The sequence below is a fragment of the Sapajus apella genome, unplaced genomic scaffold (genome assembly GCF_009761245.1).
Source record: "Sapajus apella isolate SASKATOON/1434 unplaced genomic scaffold, GSC_monkey_1.0 scaffold72, whole genome shotgun sequence".
Classification (NCBI taxonomy): Eukaryota; Metazoa; Chordata; class Mammalia; order Primates; family Cebidae; genus Sapajus; species Sapajus apella.
Window position 1 is genome coordinate 10459972 of NW_022437012.1, and position 21725 is coordinate 10481696.

At 37.1% G+C, this 21725-nt stretch overlaps 1 protein-coding gene across 3 annotated transcripts in view; it reads left to right on the forward strand.

The window, feature by feature from the left end:
• RAB3GAP1 (RAB3 GTPase activating protein catalytic subunit 1) overlaps nt 1-21725 on the forward strand; it is a 102071-nt gene that overhangs the window by 19896 nt on the left and 60450 nt on the right. For 2 of the 3 annotated variants that reach the window (XM_032250687.1, XM_032250688.1), the window contains exons 4-5: nt 11720-11852; nt 14335-14413. In XM_032250687.1, coding sequence (XP_032106578.1) covers nt 11720-11852; nt 14335-14413 — 212 coding nt within the window. The remainder of the gene's footprint in view (nt 1-11719; nt 11853-14334; nt 14414-21725) is intronic. The other variant, XM_032250689.1, reaches the window with a different exon arrangement.

Consider the following 21725-nt stretch of genomic DNA (forward strand, 5'->3'; position numbering starts at 1 on the left):
CTCTCTCTCTCTCTCTCTCTCTCTCTCTGTCTCTCTGTCTCTTTCCCTTTACTTTACTTCACTTTACTTTACTTTCAAGTCTTTCAAGTCTTGCTCTGTCACCCAGGCTGGAATCCAGTGGTATCATCTTGGCCCACTGCAACCTCCACCTCGGGGGTTCAAGTAATTCTCATGCCTCAGCCTCCTGGGTAGCTGGGACTACAGGTACGTACTACTATGCCTGGCTAATTTTTTGTATTGGAAGAGACGGGATTTTACCATGTTGACCAGGCTGGTCTCAAATTCCTGACCTCAAGTGACCGTCCCACCTCAGCCTCCCAAAGTGCTGTGATTACAGGCATGAGCCATGGTGCCCTGCCAGGTATTGGGTCTTGCTGGAGGAAGAGACTTATCAGAGAGGGGGAGCATGTTAAGGCAAAACTAGTGTTCAGCTCAATCAAGGGGAGATTCGTAAAGGTAGAAGGCATCATTAGGGAGAGACGGATACCCCTTTTGCAGCATCATTATAGGTGAAACTGTGGAATTCTAGAAGATAAAGTTTTGTTTTTTCAAGCCAGTTATCAAAAAGGCAAAGAAAAACATTTTGTGGTGTGACTTTTTCCTTATTGAAAGCTCATTTGGGTAACCTGGAAGATAAATTCAATGAAAAAGTGTTTAATCAGACACAACGTAGGGAACCAATTTTATAGAGATTATTATGTTTTAATTATATACAATAATCCTTTTATAAATTTCCTGGCCAAGGGCAGTGGCTCACACCTGTAATCCCAGGACTTTGGGAGGCTGACGTGGGCAGACCACCTGAGGTGAAGAGTTTGAGACCAGCCTGACCAACATGGAGAAACCCTATCTCTACTAAAAATACTGAAAATTAGCCAGACATGGTGGCATATGCCTGTAATCCCAGCTACTCAGGAGGCTGAGGCAGGAGAATCATTTGAACCCGGGAGGTGGAGGTTGTAGTGAGCCAAGATCACACCATTGCACTCCAGCCTGGGCAACAAGAGCGAAACTCCATCTCAAAAAAAAAATAAATAAATAAATTTCCTGTCATGATTTTCTTGTGACTTTTGTATACCATCTATTATGTGCCTGGATTTTATGACTTGTCCTAAGCATACTTTATTTTTAAACAACCAGTCATTTTACTTTAGGGCAAGAATTTACCATACAGGATCCTTTCTCATATAACATATCTTTTTAAAAGCCTTCCTTACCAAAAATACCTCTTTAGCTTTATAGCGTTTGAATTAGACAAAAGTTACTTTTCTTCTATTAGGAAGTTATGGTTTGTATTACATGTGCTGTGTGAATCTGTGAAGGGGAGGAGATAGGTAGGTTTTCTACATGCTGTAGAAGTTTTACTTCTGTTAGGAATTTGTGGTTCTATTACATGTTTCTGTGTAAGCCTGTGAAAGGGAGCAGATAGGGAGGTTATCTATATACTGTAGGATTTATTCCCCCTCAAGAGATTGCTCAGTTAGATTTCCTGCTAGTTTCTGTCTGAATAAGTGTGGGCTATTTTTAACCCCAGGGGTAGGTCTATCTAGGTTGAAGTTACTGGTTAAAGATTTAGGTAGCTTTCCCAGGAGAAATAGAGCTATTAGAGGGAAAAATGAATTCAGAGATTGGGTAAATATTAAGCGGACACCTGTCTTAGAAAGTATATTTTTGCCCCAAAGGGGTGTGGGATATTTAGACATTACCCAGGACTGGTGGGAGAATGCTAATTGGTCCCTTAAGTAATATAAAGGGGCGTGATTTTTTTTCTTTTGGAGGGAGAGGAGGGAGTACCATTTGCCCCCATTACCCAACAGGGTTTGAAGGAGTGTTGCTTAGAGAGGGAGATTAGTACAGAGTAGGCAGCTCTTGAACCCAAAAGGGAAATTTATAATTTCATTTGCATCCTACAGAGTTACCCTTGGCTTTGTTTGTTGATGCGAGTGTCTGATTTGGAAGCCAGCTAGGGAAGAGAGACCCCTCAGCTCAAGGCTATCAGTGGTTGGTATTGTCCTGGTGGCCCTTTGGCCCTCAGGCAGTCCTGTTTTTAGTGACTGAGCATGTGGCAGAGGGGCAAGCTGTGCAGGGCTCTTCCCAATGTATCTCATTTGGGCAGTTTGCCTTCTAGTGGCCTGGCCTTCTGCACTGGTGGCAGTTACCTGGAGGAGTGTCCTTAGGGCAACCTGGAGGGGGTAAGCATTGTTCTACATACTCTTGCATATTTTCCTTTTTCTGGGGGAAGGGGGTCACTGTTTCCTTCATATGGGGGCTTTCTTCAAATATCTGATGATATCGATGTACTCATTTGAGAGTGAGGAACTAAAATTCGTGGGATTCATAAGATCAAAAACTTTTATTTCTGAGTATCAGTCTCTGTAAGCATTTTCATTTGAGCCCGCCAGTCTCCTTCTCCTTGTGAATACTCTTGCATATCTGTATGAATATTTCTGTAACAGATTTCTAAAAGTAGAATTACAAGGTCAAAGAGGACATGATTCTTATTTTTGGTAAATACAGCCATGTTTTCTGCCAAAATAGTTGACTATGTTTATACTCTTTCCACATATGGTGTATGAAAGCACCCATATCTTCACTATGTCCACATTTTTTATTTTTATTGTATATTTGCTAATATAACAGACTAAAACTATCTCATTTTTTATATTTTCCTGAGGACTGTTGAGATTGAGCATTCCTTAGTGTTTATTAGACATTAGAATTTCCTTTTTGATGGCATATTAGATACACTGACCAATTTTCTGCTGTCTCATTAGATTGTACAAGGGCTTTTATGTTTTTAATGAATGCTGACTCTCTGAGTTGTAGATGTTTTCCCTCATCTGTCATTTTTCTTTTAATTTGAATGTCTTGTGCTTCACAAGAGTTTATATATATTTTTACTGTGGCAAAATACATCGTATAAAATTTTCCATTTTTACCATTTTTAAGTATATAGTTCAGTGGCATTAAATATATTCACATTGTTGTACAGTCATTACCATCATTCATATCTAGAATTTTTTTTTATCATCCCAAACAAACTCTACCCATTAATCAATAACAATCTCATATAAAAGGCATCATACAGTATTTGTCCTTTTGGGTCTATCATGTTTCACTTAACATAGTGTCTTCAAGGTTCATTCACGTTGTAGCATGTGGTCAGAATTTCATTCTTTTGAAGACTGAATAATATTCCGTATATGTATATACCACATTTTAAAATCCATTAATGGGCCGAGCATGGTGGCTCACGCCTGTAATCCTAGCACTTTGGGAGGCCGAGGCAGGGAGATCGCCTGAGTTTGAGACCAACCTGGCCCAATGTGGTGAAACTCTGTCTCTACTTAAAATACAAAAATTAGCCGGGTATGGTGGTGCACACCTGTGGTCCCGACTACTGGTTAGACTGAGACAGGAGAATCGCTTGAACCTGGGAGGTAGAGGTTGTAGTGAGATGAGATTGCACCATTGCACTCCAGCCTGGGCCACAGAGCAAGATTGTGTCTAGAAAAAAAATCCATTCACTTATCTGTCAATGAATACTTGAGTTGCTTCTACCTTTAGACTATTGTGAATAATGCTAAAACACACAGGCTTAAAATGAAGCCAAACTGGCTCAGAAAGGAATATAGATTTTGACTGCTAAGGTAGGCCAAGTGCCTATTAGATCTGAGTACCCGAGGTGATGCTAAAGGGTACTTGGCCCCTTTAAAGAAGGCTTATTTGTGTTAACCAGTGTACCTTTTGCCTCCTTGAATCAGTACCTGGCTTATTCTTTTCCCTGAGGATTATCCAGTTGTGAGAGTTCTTTATCTGGATACAAGTCCCTTATGGGGTACGTAATTTGCAAACATATTCTCCCATTCTTTGTTCCAGCATGTATCATTGTGAGTCATCCTTTTATTTTCTTGATGGTATCTATAGTTTTACCTCTTACATTTAGATCTGCAGTCCATTTTTAGTTAATTTTTAAGTCTGGAGTAAGGAAAGGATCCAACTTTATTCTTTTGCATGTGCATATCTAGTTGTTGCAGCAGTTCAAGACAAGAATACCTTTTGGATGGAGTTGTGTGCTATTTCAGCTTATTAGATCACAGTGTATATATTACTCAGTATATGGATATCCAATATGTTACTGGATAGTATACTGGTTAGGAAATATTTTCTAGTACCTTTGGAAATTATCGGGGTGGTTATTAGTTCTGAAGAATGGTAATTCCTTAAAAACGTATTAAGCATGTAGGTACTGTTAAGTACTAGGCTGCAAAGATGAATAGAACAGTAAGTAGTCTTTGCTTTTCACAATCTAGTGGAGAAACAGACATATAAACAAATAATTAGTATAAGGTATGGTTCTTGTATTTGAACAAGATGCTGAGAAGTAATCACTAACTGCTTGAAAATAATCAAGAGCAGATTTTCTATAGGAATTAATATTTAGGTTGAGTTTTGAAGAATGAGCTAAAAGTTTACTTGAAGAATGGGGCTGGGTGTAGTGGCTCACACCTGTAATCCCAGCGCTTTGGGAGGTCAAGACAGGCAGATCACCTGAGGTTGAGAGTTCAAGATCAGCTTGACCAACATGGAGAAACCCCATTTCTACTAAAAATATAAAATTAGCCAGGCGTGGTGGCACATGCCTGTAATCCCAGCCACTTGGGAGGCTGAGGCAGGAGAGTCGCTTGAACCCGGGAGGCGGAGGTTCTGGTGAGCCAAGATCATGCTATTGTACTCAAGCCTGGGCAACAAGAGTGAAACTCAGTCTCAAAAAAAAAAAAAAAAGAATGAAGTAGAGAAGAGCAGTAGGAATAGCCTATGCACAGGTGTAAAAAGAAAGCACACCTCTGGGAAAAACAAGTTGTTAGGCATAATTGTAGTACAAGGGCAAGGGAAGGTGGCTGTGGGGGTAAAACTGAAAAGGAATGGGGTCAGATCTGTAAGCTGTGTATTTCCACCAACGTGAGTAACTTGGCTATCTTGAAGGTGCTCGTGTTGAAACATTTGTGTATTATAACTTGTAATTATATTACATTTTTATATCCTTTTAATGTAAAGTTTTTTTGTTTTTATACAATATATATAATATATTGATTACATATTACTATAATACATAATTAGAAATAAAAAATACATATATGGAGGTGTATAATCAGATTTTTACTGATAGAGGTCACTATTATAGATTACAGAAAGCTGCTGAAATATTTTAAGCAGAGAAGGAAAAATAGCAGATCTGTATTTTAGGAAGATAACCATGTGTAACAGGGATGGAAGGCCACTAAAACAGTCTAGGAAACATGTTGTGAAGGGCTTAACTAAGGGAGTCATGTTTATCTTACTGTGGTCTTTGGCCCTCCAAAGTTATGGCTTAGACTCTATCTTAGTTACCTAATGTTTATTGAGTAGGTTGAAAGATAAGTGGAAAGGATTGTTGGTGCCAAATTATGATGATTAGTACCATATCGTCATACATAATTGCCATTACTGTCTTTTCTTTTGGAAAAAGAGCATTTTTCTCTCACCAACCCTGATGTTTTCCTCAGAAGTTATTTATTTATTTTTTTTTTTGAGACGGAGTTTCACTCATGTTACCCAGGCTGGAGTGCAATGGCGCGATCTTGGCTCACCGCAACCTCCACCTCCTGGGTTCAGGCAATTCTCCTGCCTCAGCCTCCTGAGTAGCTGGGATTACAGGCACACACCACCATGCCCAGCTAATTTTTTGTATTTTTAGTAGAGACGGGGTTTCACCATGTTGACCAGGATGGTCTCGATCTCTTGACCTCGTGATCCACCCGCCTCAGCCTCCCAAAGTGCTGGGATTACAGGCTTGAGCCACCGCGCCCGGCCGCTCAGAAATTACTTTAACACTGCTTCTTCCTCTCATTTTTAAGGGATATTTTATTGATTTTTTAAATTTGTTGGGTTATTTATACATGAAAAAGTTTACAGAACTCACATATATAATTGTTTTAACAAATGTATATAACCATGTTACCACTATTCATATCAAAATATGGAACATTTTTATTATCGCTGAAAGATTGCTTGTTTCTCATTTCCAGAGGCAACCACAGTTTTGACTTCTTTTGCTGTGTATTTTAGTTTTTCCCTGTTCTAGGGCTTTTTATAAATAGATTCATACAGTATGCACTCTTTGTATCAACTTTTTTTGCTGAACATGAGGATTTTAAAATTCACCCATATTGTATGTATCATTCTTTTTATTGTATAACTACAGCACAATACACCATCCTTTCTCCTGTTGGTGGGCATTTAAATTGTCTCCATTTCTCTATTGTTATTGTCAAAATTTCTGTGGAGAATTTTGTAGATACCTGCTTTCTTTTCTTGGTATATTCTTAGGAGTGGAATTGCTAGGTCTTAGAATAATTACATGTTTAATTTTATTACAAACTGGCAAATTATTTTCTAAAGTGTTTTATCATTTTATGCTCTTAGCAGTGTATGAGATTTCAAGTTCCACTGTTCTTTCTGACACTTGGCATTGACAGATTTTTATATTTAGTCATTGTGTTGGGCGTGAAATGGTATCACGTTGCGGTTTTAATTTGCATTTCACTGATGACTATTGATAGTCAGTAGTCATCTAGTAATTAATCACAATTACTGTTTATTGGTCATTCATAGCACTTTCTGCTGTCTGTTCAAGTCTTTTGCTCATTAACAGATTTGGATTGTTCAATTTTTTTTTTTTTTATTATGCTCATATATCCTTGTTGCAAGTCCTTTTTCAGGTATATATTTTGTTTTTCCTGAAATCCATTTCTTTCCTCTAATCATTTTCTAATCATGTTTTTCCTCTAATCATTTTCTTTTTTTCTTTCTGTTTTTTCTTTTTTCTTAGCGACAAGGTCTTGCTTTGTCACCCAGGCTGGAGTGCAGTGGTACAATCATAGCTCACTGTAGCCTTAAACCTTACTTGCTCTCAAGTAAGTTTATCCTCCTGCCTTAGTCTCCCTTAGTAGCTAGGACTAGAGACAAGGTCTTGTTGCCCAAGGTGGTCTTGAACTTCTGGCCTCAAGTAATCCTCCCTGATTGACCTCCTAAAGAGCTGAGTTGCCAGGTGTCAGCCGTTGTGTCCAGCCACCTAATCATTGCCTTAACTGTGTATTTTGGTAAGCACAAATTTTACTTAGGTGAAGTTCATTGTGTCTATTTTTAATTTTATTGTTAGTGCTTTTTGTGTCTGGTCAAAGGAATCTTTGCCTATCCCAAGGTATTCTCAGGATCCCAAGATACTCTCCTGTTTTCTTCCATGTGAATATTTAATTATTCCAGGACCATTTGTTGAAAAGACTGGTATTTCCCCCCGAATTCCAGTTGCACCTCTGTTGTAAAGTCAAGTATAAGCGCGAATGTTATTTCTGGACTCTATTTCATTGATCTGTCTTTCTTTATGCCAATACTATACTGTCTTAATTATTATAGCAAAGTAAGTATTATAATCAGTGTTATTCATCAAAATTATTTTAACTGTTCTAGATTCTTTGGATTTTCATATTAGTTTTAGAATCAACTTGTCAATTTCTTCAAAAATGCCTGCTGGGGTTTTGACTGAGATCATGTTGAATATATACTTTAACTTGGAGAAAATTGATGTGTTCACAGTATTGTGTCTTCCAATCCATGTATATGATGTATCTCTATTAGGTCTTTAATATTCCTCTGCAGTGTTTTTAAGTATTTTAGGTGGAATTTTTGCTCATCTTTCATTAAGTTTATTCCTAGATCATTTCTTTTTCTTATGGTAGTAAGGGGTATTTTTAAAAACTTACTTTCCAAGCATTTGTTGCTAGTATATAAAAATACAGATGGTTATTATATATTGACTTGAATTTTATAACTTGGTAAACTCATCAGTTTTAGTCATGTGTTTGTAGATTCTTTTGGATATTCTACATATATAATCAGGTAATCTGTGAATAGGGATAATTTTCTTTGCAATCTATACATTTATCTCTTTTTATTTTTTGGTTAGGATCCTCAAAGGTAATTTTTAATGAATTACTGTGTTAATTTTGAAGAACTGGAGTTGTCATTTATGGTTCTCATAGCAGATATATGCCATACCAGAATTTGTTATCAAATAACTATATCATAATGGAATTGAATATGGGATGTTAGAGTCTTGTTTAATAGTTGAGTCTGTTTTGGAGACAGAACTTGGATGCCTTATCTTTATTGAATACAATCAAATCTTCCTCTAGATAGCTGTTGGTAAGGTTGACAGTAGTACCGAGAATCCAGACTTAGGGTCGGACAATATCTCTGTATCATTTAAAAAGAGTATTTTAGATTTACTGCAAACTTGAAAAAGGTATTTCTGTCTCCTTTTCTGGAATTTCTCTTTCCTAGTTTTAGCCTTAATTGCTTTATATTGGGCATTTCTCTAGCAAAACAAGCTCTTATGTACATTATCATATTACTGCCTCTTGAGACTTTGGTATAGATCATTGATGCCTTGATTTAACATAGGTTAATGTCATGTTAAAGAAACGCCACACATAAAAATTATTATTTTTGGCCAGGTGTGGTGGCCCATGCCTGTAATCCCAGCACTTTGGGAGGCCAAGGTGGGCAGATCACTTGAGGTCAGGAGTTCAAGACCAGCCTGGCCAACATGGTGTAACCCTATCTCTACTAAAAATATAAAAATTACCCTGGCTTGGTAGGACATGCCTGTAATCCCAGCTACATGGGAGGCTGAGGCAGGAGAGTCTCTTAAACCCGGGAGGCAGATGTTGCAATGAGCTGAGATCGCACCACTGCACTCCAGCTTGGGCAACAGAGCGAGACTTTGTCCCAAAACAAACAAACAAACAAAAAATTAGGCCAGGTGCAGTGGATCATGCCTGCAATCCCAGCACTTTGGGAGGCTGAGGCAGGCGGATCACAAGGTCAGGAGTTCAAGACCAGCCTGGCCAATATGAGGAAATCCGTCTCTACTAAAAATAAAAAAATTAGCTGGGCATGGTGGCAGGCGCCTGTAGTCCCAGCTACTCGGTAGGCTGAGGCAGGAAAATCACTTAAACCTGGTAGGCAGAGGTTTCAGTGAGCCAAGATCGTACCACTGCATTCCAGCCTGGGCTCTGTCTCAAAAGTAAAATAAAATAAAAATAAAATAAAATATTCTTCGCCTACTTTTTGATGGAGTTGTTTTTTTCTTGTAAATTTGTTTAAGTTCTTTGTAGATTCTGGATATTAGGCTTTTGTCAGATGTATAGATTGCAAAAATTTTCTCCCATTCTGTTGGTTGCTGGTTCACTCTGATGATAGTTTCTTTTGCTGTGCAGAAGCTCTTTAGTTTAATTAGATCCCTTTTGTCAATTTTGGCTTTTGTTGCCATTGCCTTTGGTGTTTTAGTCATGAAGTCTTTGCCCATGCCTATGTCCTGAATGGCATTGCCTAGGTTTTCTTCTAGAGTTTTTATGGTTTTAGGTCTTACATTTAAGTCTTTAATCCATCTTGAGTTAATTTTTGGATAAAGTGTAAGGAAGGGGTCCAGTTTCAGTTTTCTGCATATGGCTAGCCAGTTTTCCCAACACCATTTATTAAATAGGGAATCCTTTCCCCATTTCTCGTTTTTGTCCGGTTTGTCAAAGATCAGACAGCTGTAGATGTATAGCATTATTTCTGAGGCCTCTGTTCTGTTCCATTGGTCTATATACCTGTTTTGGTACCAGCAACATACTGTTTTGGTTACTGTAGCCTTGTAGTATAGTTTGAAGTCTGGTAGCATGCTTCCAGCTTTGTTCTTTTTGCTTAGGTTTGTCTTGGCTATATGGGCTCTTTTTGGGTTCCATATAAAATTTAAAGTAGTTTTTTCTAACTCTGTGAAGAAAGTCAGTGGTAGCTTGATGGGGATAGCATTGAATCTATAAATTAGTTTGGGCAGTATGGTCATTTTCACAATATTGATTCTTCCTATCCTCGAGCATGGAATGTTTTTCTGTTTGTTTGTATCTTCTCTTATTTCCTTGACCCCATAATCCCATTACTGGGTATATACCCAAAGGATCATAAATCATTCTGCTGTAAAGACACATGGACACTAATGTTTATTGCAGCACTGTTCACAATAGCAAAGACTTGGAACCAACCCAAATGCCCATCAATGATAGACTGGATAAAGAAAATGTGGCACATATACACCATGGAATACTATGTAACCATAAAAAAGGATGAGCTTGTGCAGGGACATGGATGAAGCTGGAAATCATTATTCTCAGCAAACTAACACAGGGACAGAAAATCAAATACTGCATGTTCTCACTCATAAGTGGGAGTTGCACAATGAGAACACATGGACACAGGGAGGGGAGCATCACACACCAGGGCCTGTCATGGTGTGTGATGGGGGACTAGGGGAGGGTTAGCCATTAGGAGAAATACCTAATGTAGATGACAGGTTGATATGTGCAGCAAACCACCATGGCACATATATATCTATGTAACAAACCTTCAAGTTCTGTACATGTATCTCAGAACTTAAAGTATAATAAAATTATGATTTTTTATATGTATTGTACATGACAATTCAAATCCTAATGAACAGATTGATTTTTTTTTTTTTTTTTTGAGACGAAGTTTCGCTTTTGTTACCCAGGCTGGAGTGCAATGGCGCGCTCACCGCAACCTCCACCTCCTGGGTTCAGGCAATTCTCCTGCCTCAGTCTCCTGAGTAGCTGGGATTACAGGCATGCGCCACCATGCCCAGCTAATTTTTTGTATTTTTAGTAGAGACGGGGTTTCACCATGTTGACCAGGATGGTCTCGATCTCTTGACCTCGTGATCCACCCGCCTCGGCCTCCCAAAGTGCTGGGATTACAGGCTTGAGCCACTGCGCCCGGCCACAGATTGATCTTTGATATACTTATGTAATAATACACATTTGAACACTTAAAATAGGATTTAATTTAATTTAGAATTATACATATCTTGCCAGTAATATATATAAAACATTCAGGTGTTTACATTAGGTATAGCCATGAAAGCGTTTTTAAAATAGTAACTCACAGATTCATTGCTTATGCATTTTCAGTCTAGCTTGGGAGTATCTGTGCTTGGCAAGTTGCTTGGTTGATATTTCCTCTTGGTTGGTGCTATGCTGTAATGACTGTTTACCTCTTCATTGGAAAAAATAGCTATGGGGCATTAGAAGCCCTATGGGAAAAATCCTTTTTTATGGTTAGGGTTATGTTTAAGAAAGGGGCTCTTCGGAACTTTTAATTAATATGTTTTCCATTCAAGAAGTTGCTGTTCAAATGGAAAGACTTGAATGCCAAAGCTTGATAAAGAAGCAGGAATCTGTTAATTAAGTGCTACAGGTGTCATGCCACTTAAGTTGATTGTGCAGATTGCTTCTTTATGAAGCAATTTCTGGTGTCAAATAATGCTGTATGCTAGTGACATAGTCATGATTTTATATAGAAACATCTTGTACAAAAATATTGTTAATCTTTGTAAGTCACTTGATAGTTAATATCCTAGAAGAATTTTCAAAGCAACACTGTCATAAATCATTTTTAAAATAATTTTCTCTTGGTTGTATTCACTTTTATGTTTTTCTTTTTTCTTTGGTTGTATGGAGGATATTTATATGGCAGAAAAGAGAAATATTCCTGTGGTTAGTATATATAATGATAGCTATTGATTAAGGTAAATGTTTTTCCATTTTATTGTTACATATAGGGTATATTTACTTCTGGCACATGGGAAGAGAAATCAGATGAAATTTCCTTTGCTGACTTCAAGTTCTCAGTCACTCATCATTATCTTGTACAAGAGTCCACTGATAAAGAAGGAAAGGATGAGTTATTAGAGGGTAAGTTTTTTCTAAATAATTTTTAACTTCTGATTTTTAAGAATGGCTATAATTTTAAATTATGAATTTAGTTTTCTTCAGTAGTATCCTTTGGAGTTGTTTTATATAAGCAGAGTTGTTTCACTACATCTGAGGCGCAGGATGAACTGCAGTGTCATTCATTTTTTTTAATTGATTAAATCAGCTCATATTTATTGAGTACCTACTTACAAGCCCTGTAGAACTCAAACTGAAATGAAACTTACATTCCAGTATAGGAGATAAGACAGATAAGTAACAGAATAGGCAGAAGGTGATAAGTGCATCCTGATGTTCAGATGAAGTTCTACTGGAATTCAGAGGAGAAAATACTACTTTTAATTGGGAGATCAGAGAAGTTGTTATGGAGAATTAAGCAAAAAAGTTTAGCTTTGAAGGATTATAAATAAAGGAAAATCTGTCTATTGATTAGAGGTTAGTATTTTGGATTTACTCCAGACTTTGGAGTCAAAACAAGTGGATTAAAATTTTGGTTTTTTCTATTTGCTAGTTAGTTGACCCTTCTAAGCTTGAGTATCTCGGTTGTAAAATGAAGTAGTACTACGTGGAGGGCTAATGTGAAGATTTAATAAGAAATTGCACATAAGCAACTATCTCAGTACTTGACCCATGCCAGATACTCAATAAATGGTGTCTGTAATTGTTAATAGGTCAAATCATCCAAAATCTTCTGTTCTTAGGTAATCTAGTACATAACAGTGAGTGAGCAAGATACTGAATAAACATGAACTTTGGAGCTGCAAGTTAAATAACCTTCTTTATTCACTCAGCAAATAAATAGGCAGAATGTGTTAAATTTTTTATGATCATAACGGATTATCATTTTTAAGCTCAGACCTGAAATATCTGTGTCTTTTCTTGTGTAGCAATAGAATTATGTCACCTTTTCTATTATATATATTCTTAGAAACAAAACAGTTAGATAACATGTACATTCCGATTCATAAACCAGGACAGATAACATTAACCATATATACATATATGGAAGGTAATTATACAGCAAAATAAAATAATTAAGCCAGAATGTGAATATGAGAAATTTAAGAGGAAGAGGGAAGTGTGTGCAATTAGTGGGAGGTCCTATAATAGCCCAGCAATTTTCGGGTTCAGCATTCTGCCAGTTAATGAAGGAAACTATTCAAGATATCGGAAATTTAAGTGCTATTAATTTTTTTTTTTTTTTTGAGACTAGAGTCTTTCTCAGTCGTCCAGGCTGGAGTGCAGTGGCACGATCTCGGCTCACTGCAGCCTCTGCCTCCCAGGTTCAAGCCATTATCCTGCCTCAGCCTCCTGAGAAGCAGGGACTACAGGTGCACGCCACCACACCCAGCTAATTTTTGTATTTTTAGTAGAGACAGGGTTTCACCATGTTGGCCAGGATGCTTTCGATCTGTTGACCTCGTGATCCACCCGCCTCGGCCTCCCAAAGTGCTGGGATTACAGGCGTGAGTCACTGCGCCCCGACTTTAAGTGCTGTTAATTTAAGGGAAGATCATACATCAAGGAAAAGCTGCTGTAGTAAAGAGGCTTAGAATCCATGTTCTGAGATGAACAGATGAAAGAGACTGTAGCACAATGAAGGTGAATGAATTGCAAGCTAGTTAAGGCATTGTTTCATGTGTATATGTACAGTGTAGTTTTAATTTGGTTGTGATTGAGTTTGTAACTAATGGTGAGAGTTACAAGCCAAACCATCAGCTCAGTTTTAGAGATATACATTTAAAACTATATTATCAGAGGTTAGGAGGTTTGAGCACTGATCATTTATTTTGTTGGAGTTGGCTATTGCTCTTGGTCTGAAAAGCATCAAATTGTTAGCATTTTCTTTAGTCTTTTAGCAAAATAAAAAGTATAGATTTGCTAAGCAATGATAGCCGTACAACAGAAATTATTTTTATGCATGGATACTATTCTTTATGCATTGAATTTATCATGTATTTATGAGTATTATGATCATTGATGTTAGTGCCTTATCATGGGTAGTAATTTAAGTATGTAAACATGGGTTAGAAGTGGGAAGCCAGGTAGAAGTTTTACAAGAACATTTAAGATGGCCAGGGGGCCTAAAAAGGCTAGATATGGGAGGTGATACAGAGTTGACATCTCTCTAAATGGAATGTTGAAGAAAAGTAGAGGCAAGGGCAGGAAGGCCAAGAAGAATAAATAAAGCTTTCTGGTAATACTGAGGAATTGTGTGAGTTGTGACGCAGAAGCAAAAAAATATTATAAACTTGGGAGTGGCATAGGTTACTTTTGTTTGAAGAAAAAAAAAAATGAGAGAGAAATCCCTCTCCCCCTACTCAAGAGCTATCTTTACATATAAATCTTAAAGCAATATCATAACTTCATGGTCTAGCAAGACATATTTATCCTCAAAGCATATTTTAGAACTCTGCCTGATAATGAACACACTAACTTTTTTTATTATCATATGTTTTTGTAGATGTTATTCCACAATCTATGCAAGATTTGCTGTGTATGAATAATGACTTTCCTCCAAGAGCACATTGCCTGGTAAGATGGTAGGTATCTATTTTACTCCATATCTTTTAGTTATGTGTGTTGCAGGAGACCTCAACACTGCCCCCAAGTTCACTGATTTGCTAAGAAGACTCAGAGGACTCAGCAGCTGATTTATTACAGAGACAGGATGCAAGGCAAAATCTGCAGGGTGAAGAGGCACATGAGGCAAAGTCCAGAGGAAGTACAAGCTTTTAAGAGCCCTTTCCTAATGGAGTCAGGCAAGATGTACATTTCCCTCAGCAACAAGTTGTGACAATGGATGTGAAACAATGTCTATCAGGAACAATGTTAAATGCTCAGCACCCCGGGTTTTTAATTAGGGGGCTGGTCATATAAACACACTTTAACTGGTGTATAACAAAATTTCAGGCTCCCAGAAGGAAAGCAGGTATGCAGCATAAATCGCATTGTTTGCATAAACAATTTAGGCTTAGTGAGCAGTGTAATCAGTTCTGGGAATGCTGAGAACCCTCCCCCAAATCCCAATTCCCAGATGTTGGCCAAGAGCTAACCTTGCAAACAGGTTTTTCTTTTTTCTTTTTTTGGTTTGTTTTTTCTTTTTCATTATTGTGGATATATAATAGTTGTACATACTTATCTTTTTTCAAAAGAAATGATAAATGCTTGAGGTGATGGAGTCACCAATTAAACGGTCCACTTCCATTCTTTTAATTATCTTAAAAAATACAACAAATTGTTAACTGTAGGTGGCCTATTTTGCTACTGAATGCTAGATCTTACTTCTTCTATCTAACTGTATTTTTGTCCCATTTACTATCTCCTCTTTATGCCCTGATCCCCACTAAGCCTCTGGTAATTCTACTTAGAGATATGTCATCTCTTTATCACCTCCCATATCTAGGCTTTTTAGGCCCCCTGGCCATCTTAAATGTTCTTGTAAAACTTCTACCTAGCTTCCCACTTCTAACCCATGTTTACTTACATGACTATCCATAAAACACTAACATCATTCTGTTCTCTTATCTCCATGAGTTCACTTTTTTTTTTTAGCTCTCACATATTAGTGAAAACGTGTTATACTTGTCTTTCCGTGCCTAGCTTATTTCACTTAAATGTCTTCCAGTTCCTTCTATGTTGTTGTAAATGACAGGATTTCATTCTTTCAATGGCTGAATAATATTCCATTGTGTATATGTACCACACTTTCTTTCTTCATTCATCTGTTGATGGGTATTTAGGTCGATTCCATATTTTGGTTATTGTGAATACCGCTGTGGTAAACATGGAAGTGGAGATATCCCTTCAGTATACTGATTTCCTTTCTGCAAGCAGGGTTTTTTAAGGATAGCAGTCACAGGCCTGCTGGTTCATCTTTTCTGCACAATGTATTTCAAAATCCAGGGTAGTGCTTTACAATAGTCTCATGACAAGCATAGAACATTTAAATATCATAGAAATTTTAATACATATTACTGAATATTGAAATAAACTCAGTGTATTGGATATTGATCTGTTATGTGACAAAATCAAAACTCATTGTGTTTAAACTATAAATGTGATATATTAATATAAGAGGTACAGTCTTCCCCACCTAAGGTATCTGCAGTTCTGCTTTCTGCGGTTTCAGTTACCTGAGGTCAAGTGTAGTCTGAAAATATTAAATGGAAAATTTCAGACAAAAACAAGTTTTAAATTGCATGCTATTCTGAGTAACATGGTGAAGTCTTGGGCCATTCTGCCCTGTAGGTGAATCATGCCTTTGTCCAGTGTTTCTACACTGTATACACTACCTGCCCCAAAGGCACTTAGTAGCCACCCTGGTTATCAGATGGGTGAGTATAGTACAATGAAATATCTTGAGAGAGAGAGAGACCACATTTATATAACTTTTATTACAAAATATTGTCATAATTGTTCTATTGGTGTATATATATAGGAAAAAACAGTACACACAGGGTTTCATACCATCTGCAGTTTCAAGCATCCACTAGGGGTATTGGAACTTATCTCCCACAGATAAGGGGGGACTATTTATATTACATTTAAAAGGTCTCTTCCATCTTTTTCAGTTATTCCACGTGTCTGTGAACTTGCGTATTTTGGATGGACTGGTCTTAAAACATACTACCACCAGAATGTCCCTAGTAAAAAGAGTATATGCTTAAGAAAGGAGACCTAGTTAAAGGAAGTTTATATACTGGTTTGAAATTATTCTATTGGTATCAGTTGGCCTTTTAATTGTTTTTAACTAAAGAAGAATTCTAAGGGAGGGGAAAATGATACTATCTGTGTTTATCTTTTTCTTCATTTCATATAGTAAATAGGCTGTATAGTACTTAAAAAAAAGAAAATTATTTGCAAATGCAGGTAAATTGTATACTGTTTCATAAATATTCCTCTTTTAGTATGACCTTTTTTTTCCCCCCCCATTTATTTATTTTATTGCATTTTAGGTTTTGGGGTACATGTGAAGAACATGCAAAATTGTTGCATAGGAACACACGTGGCAGTGTGATTTGCTTCCTTCCTCCCCATCAACTACATCTGGCATTTCTCCCCTTGCTGTCTCTCCCCAGCTTCCCACCCCCCACCGTCCCTCCCCTATTTCCCCCCAACTGACCCCAGTGTGTAGTGCTCCTCTCCCTGTGTCCATGTGTTCTCATTGTTCAACACCTGCGTATGAGTGAGAACATGCGGTGTTTGATCTTCTGCTCTTCTGTCAGTTTGCTGAGAATGATGGTTTCCAGGTTCATCCATGTCCCTACAAAGGACCCAAACTCATCGTTTTTGATGGCTGCATAATATTCCATGGTGTATATGTGCCACATTTTCCCTATCCAGTCTATCGTCGATGGGCATTTGGGTTGGTTCCAGGTCTTTGCTATTGTAAACAGTGCTGCAATGAACATTCGTGTGCACGTGTCCTTATAGTAGAACGATTTGTAATCCTTTGGATATATACCCAGTAACGGGATTGCTGGGTCAAATGGAATTTCTATTTCTATGTCCTTGAGGAATCGCCACACTGTCTTCCACAATGGTTGAACTAATTTACACTCCCACCAACAGTGTAAAAGTGTTCCTATTTCTCCACATCCTCTCCAGCATCTGTTGTCTCCAGATTTTTTAATGATCGCCATTCTAACTGGCGTGAGATGGTATCTCAATGTAGTTTTGATTTTCATTTCTCTAATGACCAGTGATGATGAGCATTTTTTCATATGTTTGTTGGCCTCACGTATGTCTTCTTTTGTAAAGTGTCTGTTCATATCCTTTGCCCACTTTTGAATGGGCTTGTTAGTTTTTTTCTTGTAAATCTGTTTTAGTTCTTTAGTATGACCTTTTAAAAATTGTGCACTTAAGCAACTTAAACAACTAAAAAAATTTAATAATTACATGTATTAATGTAATTTAACCCTTCCACATTCTATTCTGGCCTTTTAAAATATGAATATGTACATTTAACATGACTAAATTTATCAGAAGGCAGCATAGTATCAGAGCATGAGCTTTGTATGCATTCATTCATTCAACATTAATTTAACACTTACTGTTTGGCTACATACTGAATTAGGTTTAATTCCTAGCCCAGTCACTTAGTATTTCTACAACTTTGGGCAAGTTACTTAATTTCTTGTAGTTTGTTTCTACACTGGTAAAGTAAGAATAATAAATAATATGCACTTTCAAGTAGTTGTGAGTATCAAATAAAATAATGGCTTTTAGTATGTTTATCAAAATCTAAATGCTATTACATGATTTTGGCCTTTTGATATGTATTTCCTCAAACTGACACATAGTCCGTGGTCAAAATACTAAATGAAGTAATGAAACCTTTCTGTATATTAATATAAATAACTTGTTAGTAGGGTGTTTTTTTGTAACCTTTCCATTTACTTGTTTTTTTCTTTTTCTGTTTCTATTTACTTTTAAAAACATTTTTTATATTAACATATAGTAAAATGGACTTTTTTGTGGAGGTGAGCAGTTCTCTGAACTTCAACACTGGGTAGTTTTTTACTAGTACTAAAATCAGGAGATAGAACAGTTCCGTAACACCCCTTTGCCCCTGTCACCAAAAACCCCTTGTTGTCCCTTTTGTCTCTTAGGCATAGGCACACTCTTCCACTGTTTTTTTTTTTTTTTTTTTTTTTTTTTCTCCTTTAAGAGACAGGTCTGTCACCCAGGTCGGAAGTGATTGCCGTGGTGCAATCACTCCTGGATTCAAGTGATCCTTCTGCCTCAGTCTCTTGAGTAGAGAGGATTACAGGTGCACACCACCATGCTTGGCTAAGTAGTTTTTAAATTTTTTTGTAGAGACAGCATCTTGCTATGTTGCCTGGGCTGGTCTTAAACTTTTGGCCTCAAATGATCCTCCTCCTTCAGTGTCCCAAAGTGCTAGGATTATAGGTGTGAGCCACTGTACTTGGCCACACTCCCCACTTATAATTCCTGGAATCTCTGATCTTTCTATGTCACTATAGTTCTGTCCTTTTGAGAGTGTCATATAAATAGGAGTCTACTGTATATAAATAGAATTCTATATATAAATAGAATTACTGTATATAACCATTTGTGACTGGCTTTTACAACTCAGCATGGTGCCTTTGAAATCCTTTGAGGTGATTCTGCTTATCAATAGTTTGTTCCTTTTTCTTGCTGAGTAGTATTTTATTGTAAGGATATATCACACTGTTTACTCATTCATTTGTTCAGGGATATTAGGATTGTTCTAGGCTTTGGAATATTTAAACAGAGCTATACTGTAAATATTTGTATACAGATTTTTGTGTGAAAATGCATTTTCAGTTCACTTGGGTAGATACCTAGAGTGGGACTGCTAAGTCTTGTGGTAAGTGTGTGTTTATAGGAAACTGCAAAACATTTCTAGAGTAGCTGTACCATTTTGCATTCCCACCAACAATGTATGAAAGTTCCAGTTTCTACATCCTTACCAGCACTTGGTATTGTCAGTATTTTTTTTTTTTTTTAGCCATTCCTAGTAGGTACATAGTGGTATTTCATCCTAATATGTATTTTTTTTTTTTTTGGGGGGGGGACAAGAGTCTTGCTCCGTCTCCCAGGCTAGAGTGCAGTGGCTAGATCTTGGCCCACTGCAACCTCTGCCTCCTGGGTTCAAGCGATTCTTTTTCCTCAGCCTTCCAAGTAGCTGGGATTATAGGCACCTACCACCGTGCCTGGCTAATTTTTGTCTTTTTAGTAGAGCTGGGGTTTTACCATCTTGGCTAGGCTGGTCTCGAACTCCTGACTTTGTGATCCACCTGCCTGGCCTCCCAAAGTGCTGGGATTATAGGCATGAGCCACCACGCGCAGCCTCTGATCCTAATTTTAATTTTGATATCTTTCATGTGTTTATTTGCCCATTTATATTTTCTCTATATTACAGTGTCCAAGTCTTTTGCACATAGTTTAATTGGGTTGTTTGTAACAGTTAAGACTATAACTTACCTTTTCATTTCTCTTACGATGTCTTTTTTAGAACAAAAGTTTTAAAATTGAGTGAAGTTCAATTTTATCAATTTTTAATTTTATGGGTTGTGCTTTTGGTGCCATATCTGAGGACTTTTTGCTCTAGGCACAAATCTTTCTCCTATTAAAAAATTATTTTATTTTGGAATTATTCAAAATCTGAGGGTGAAAGCAGCTGTTCATGGATGCTGGGGATGGTGGTAGCAGATCCATTACCTGGTTGGCAAAAGGGGTGGCGGTCACCTGTAGTATTATTTCCAAAAACCCCTAATCTCAGTATATCCATTTTGATATTTAGATCTTGCCTGATTTCTTTCAGCAGTGTTTTACAGTTTTCAGCATGAAGATCCTATAAATGTTATATTATGTTTCTACTTGCTGCTTTTTTATAAAGGAGCTATTATAATGATATTTTTAATTTTTTTCATTTCCAGTTGTTCATTACTAGTATGTAGGAATATGGCTGATGTTGAGGAGTTGACTTTGTGTCCTGTAACCTTGCTAACCTCAATTACTAGGTTAACTCCTTTCTAGGAGTTGTCATTTCTTTGGGATTTTCTGTATATATAATCATTGTCTCTGAATATGGATAGTTTTATTTCCTTTCTAATCTCTGTTCTTTTTTAAAAATACGTATTGCAACATACCATCAAGCAATCTAGTCATTTTTTTTTTTTAAACTGGCTAGAGTTTCCAGTAAAATATTGAATAGGATTTGCTCATCTCAGGGGGAAAGCAGTTAGTCTTTTACCATTAAGTATAATGTTAGCTGTAGGTTTTATCATAGATGCTCTTTATCAGGTTGAGAAAGTTCCCTTTTGTTTCTGCTTTGCTAAGAGTTTTTTATTACGAATTGATGTTGAATTTTGTCAAATGCTTTTTCTGTTTAAATTGATATGATTATTTTTTTTCCTTTAGATTTTTAATATGTTGATTGCATTGATTGATTTTTGGATACATAACCAGCTTTGCATTCTCAAGATAAACTCCACTACTTTGTGGTGTAATTTGTATTTCTGTGTGTGTGTGTGTGTGTGTGTGTGTGTGTGTATGTGTGTGTATTGCCATATTTGATATGCTAATAGTTTGTTGAGGACTTAAGTGTCTCTGTTCAGAAGGGATGTTGGTCTGTAGTTTTCTTTTCTCATGCTTTGATTTTGGTATCAGAGTAATGTTGGCCTCATAGTGTGAGTCAGAAAGTATTTAAGTATTTTGTTCTCTTTATTTTCTTTGAGAGAGTATGTAAAATTGATTTTTTTCTTTTTTAACTGTTTAATAGAATTTGCCTTTGAAACTTTCTGGGCCTGGCATTCTCATTTTATGGAGTTGTCAATTCCTTCTAGGGTCTAGGATTTAAGCAGAGGTCTCAGTTCCAGTTCCTTGCCTCATGTATACCCATATCCCTGAGAAATCATTCAAAACATTACAACCTCCATAGTGATAGTGATTTGGATTGATGGAATAAACCTAAATCTAAAGGATATAGAAGGAAGCGTGTGTGTTTAGGTTATATAGCAGAGAAATTGGTAACCTTATCAGAAAGATATGCAGCTAGCTTCCAAGTCCCAGGGCCTCATAAGCAGAGGCACAGTTGTGGATGATAATATCTGAGTAATATTGTGCTCCGGGAAGCCGAGTTTCTGGGCCTAGCCTTATTTATATTTATTATGAGACTGGGACATTCTTGGACATAGCCTAATCTGGATACATGCCAGAGACCACTTTCCCTGCCTGGGTATACCTCATCACCTCAGAGTTACATAATTCACATACGACTGCTAGGCTAAATTCATGGTATTGTCAGATATAAACAGACTTTTATCATTCTTGTTCTTTCCAGTCTAGCCCAGCATACTGAGC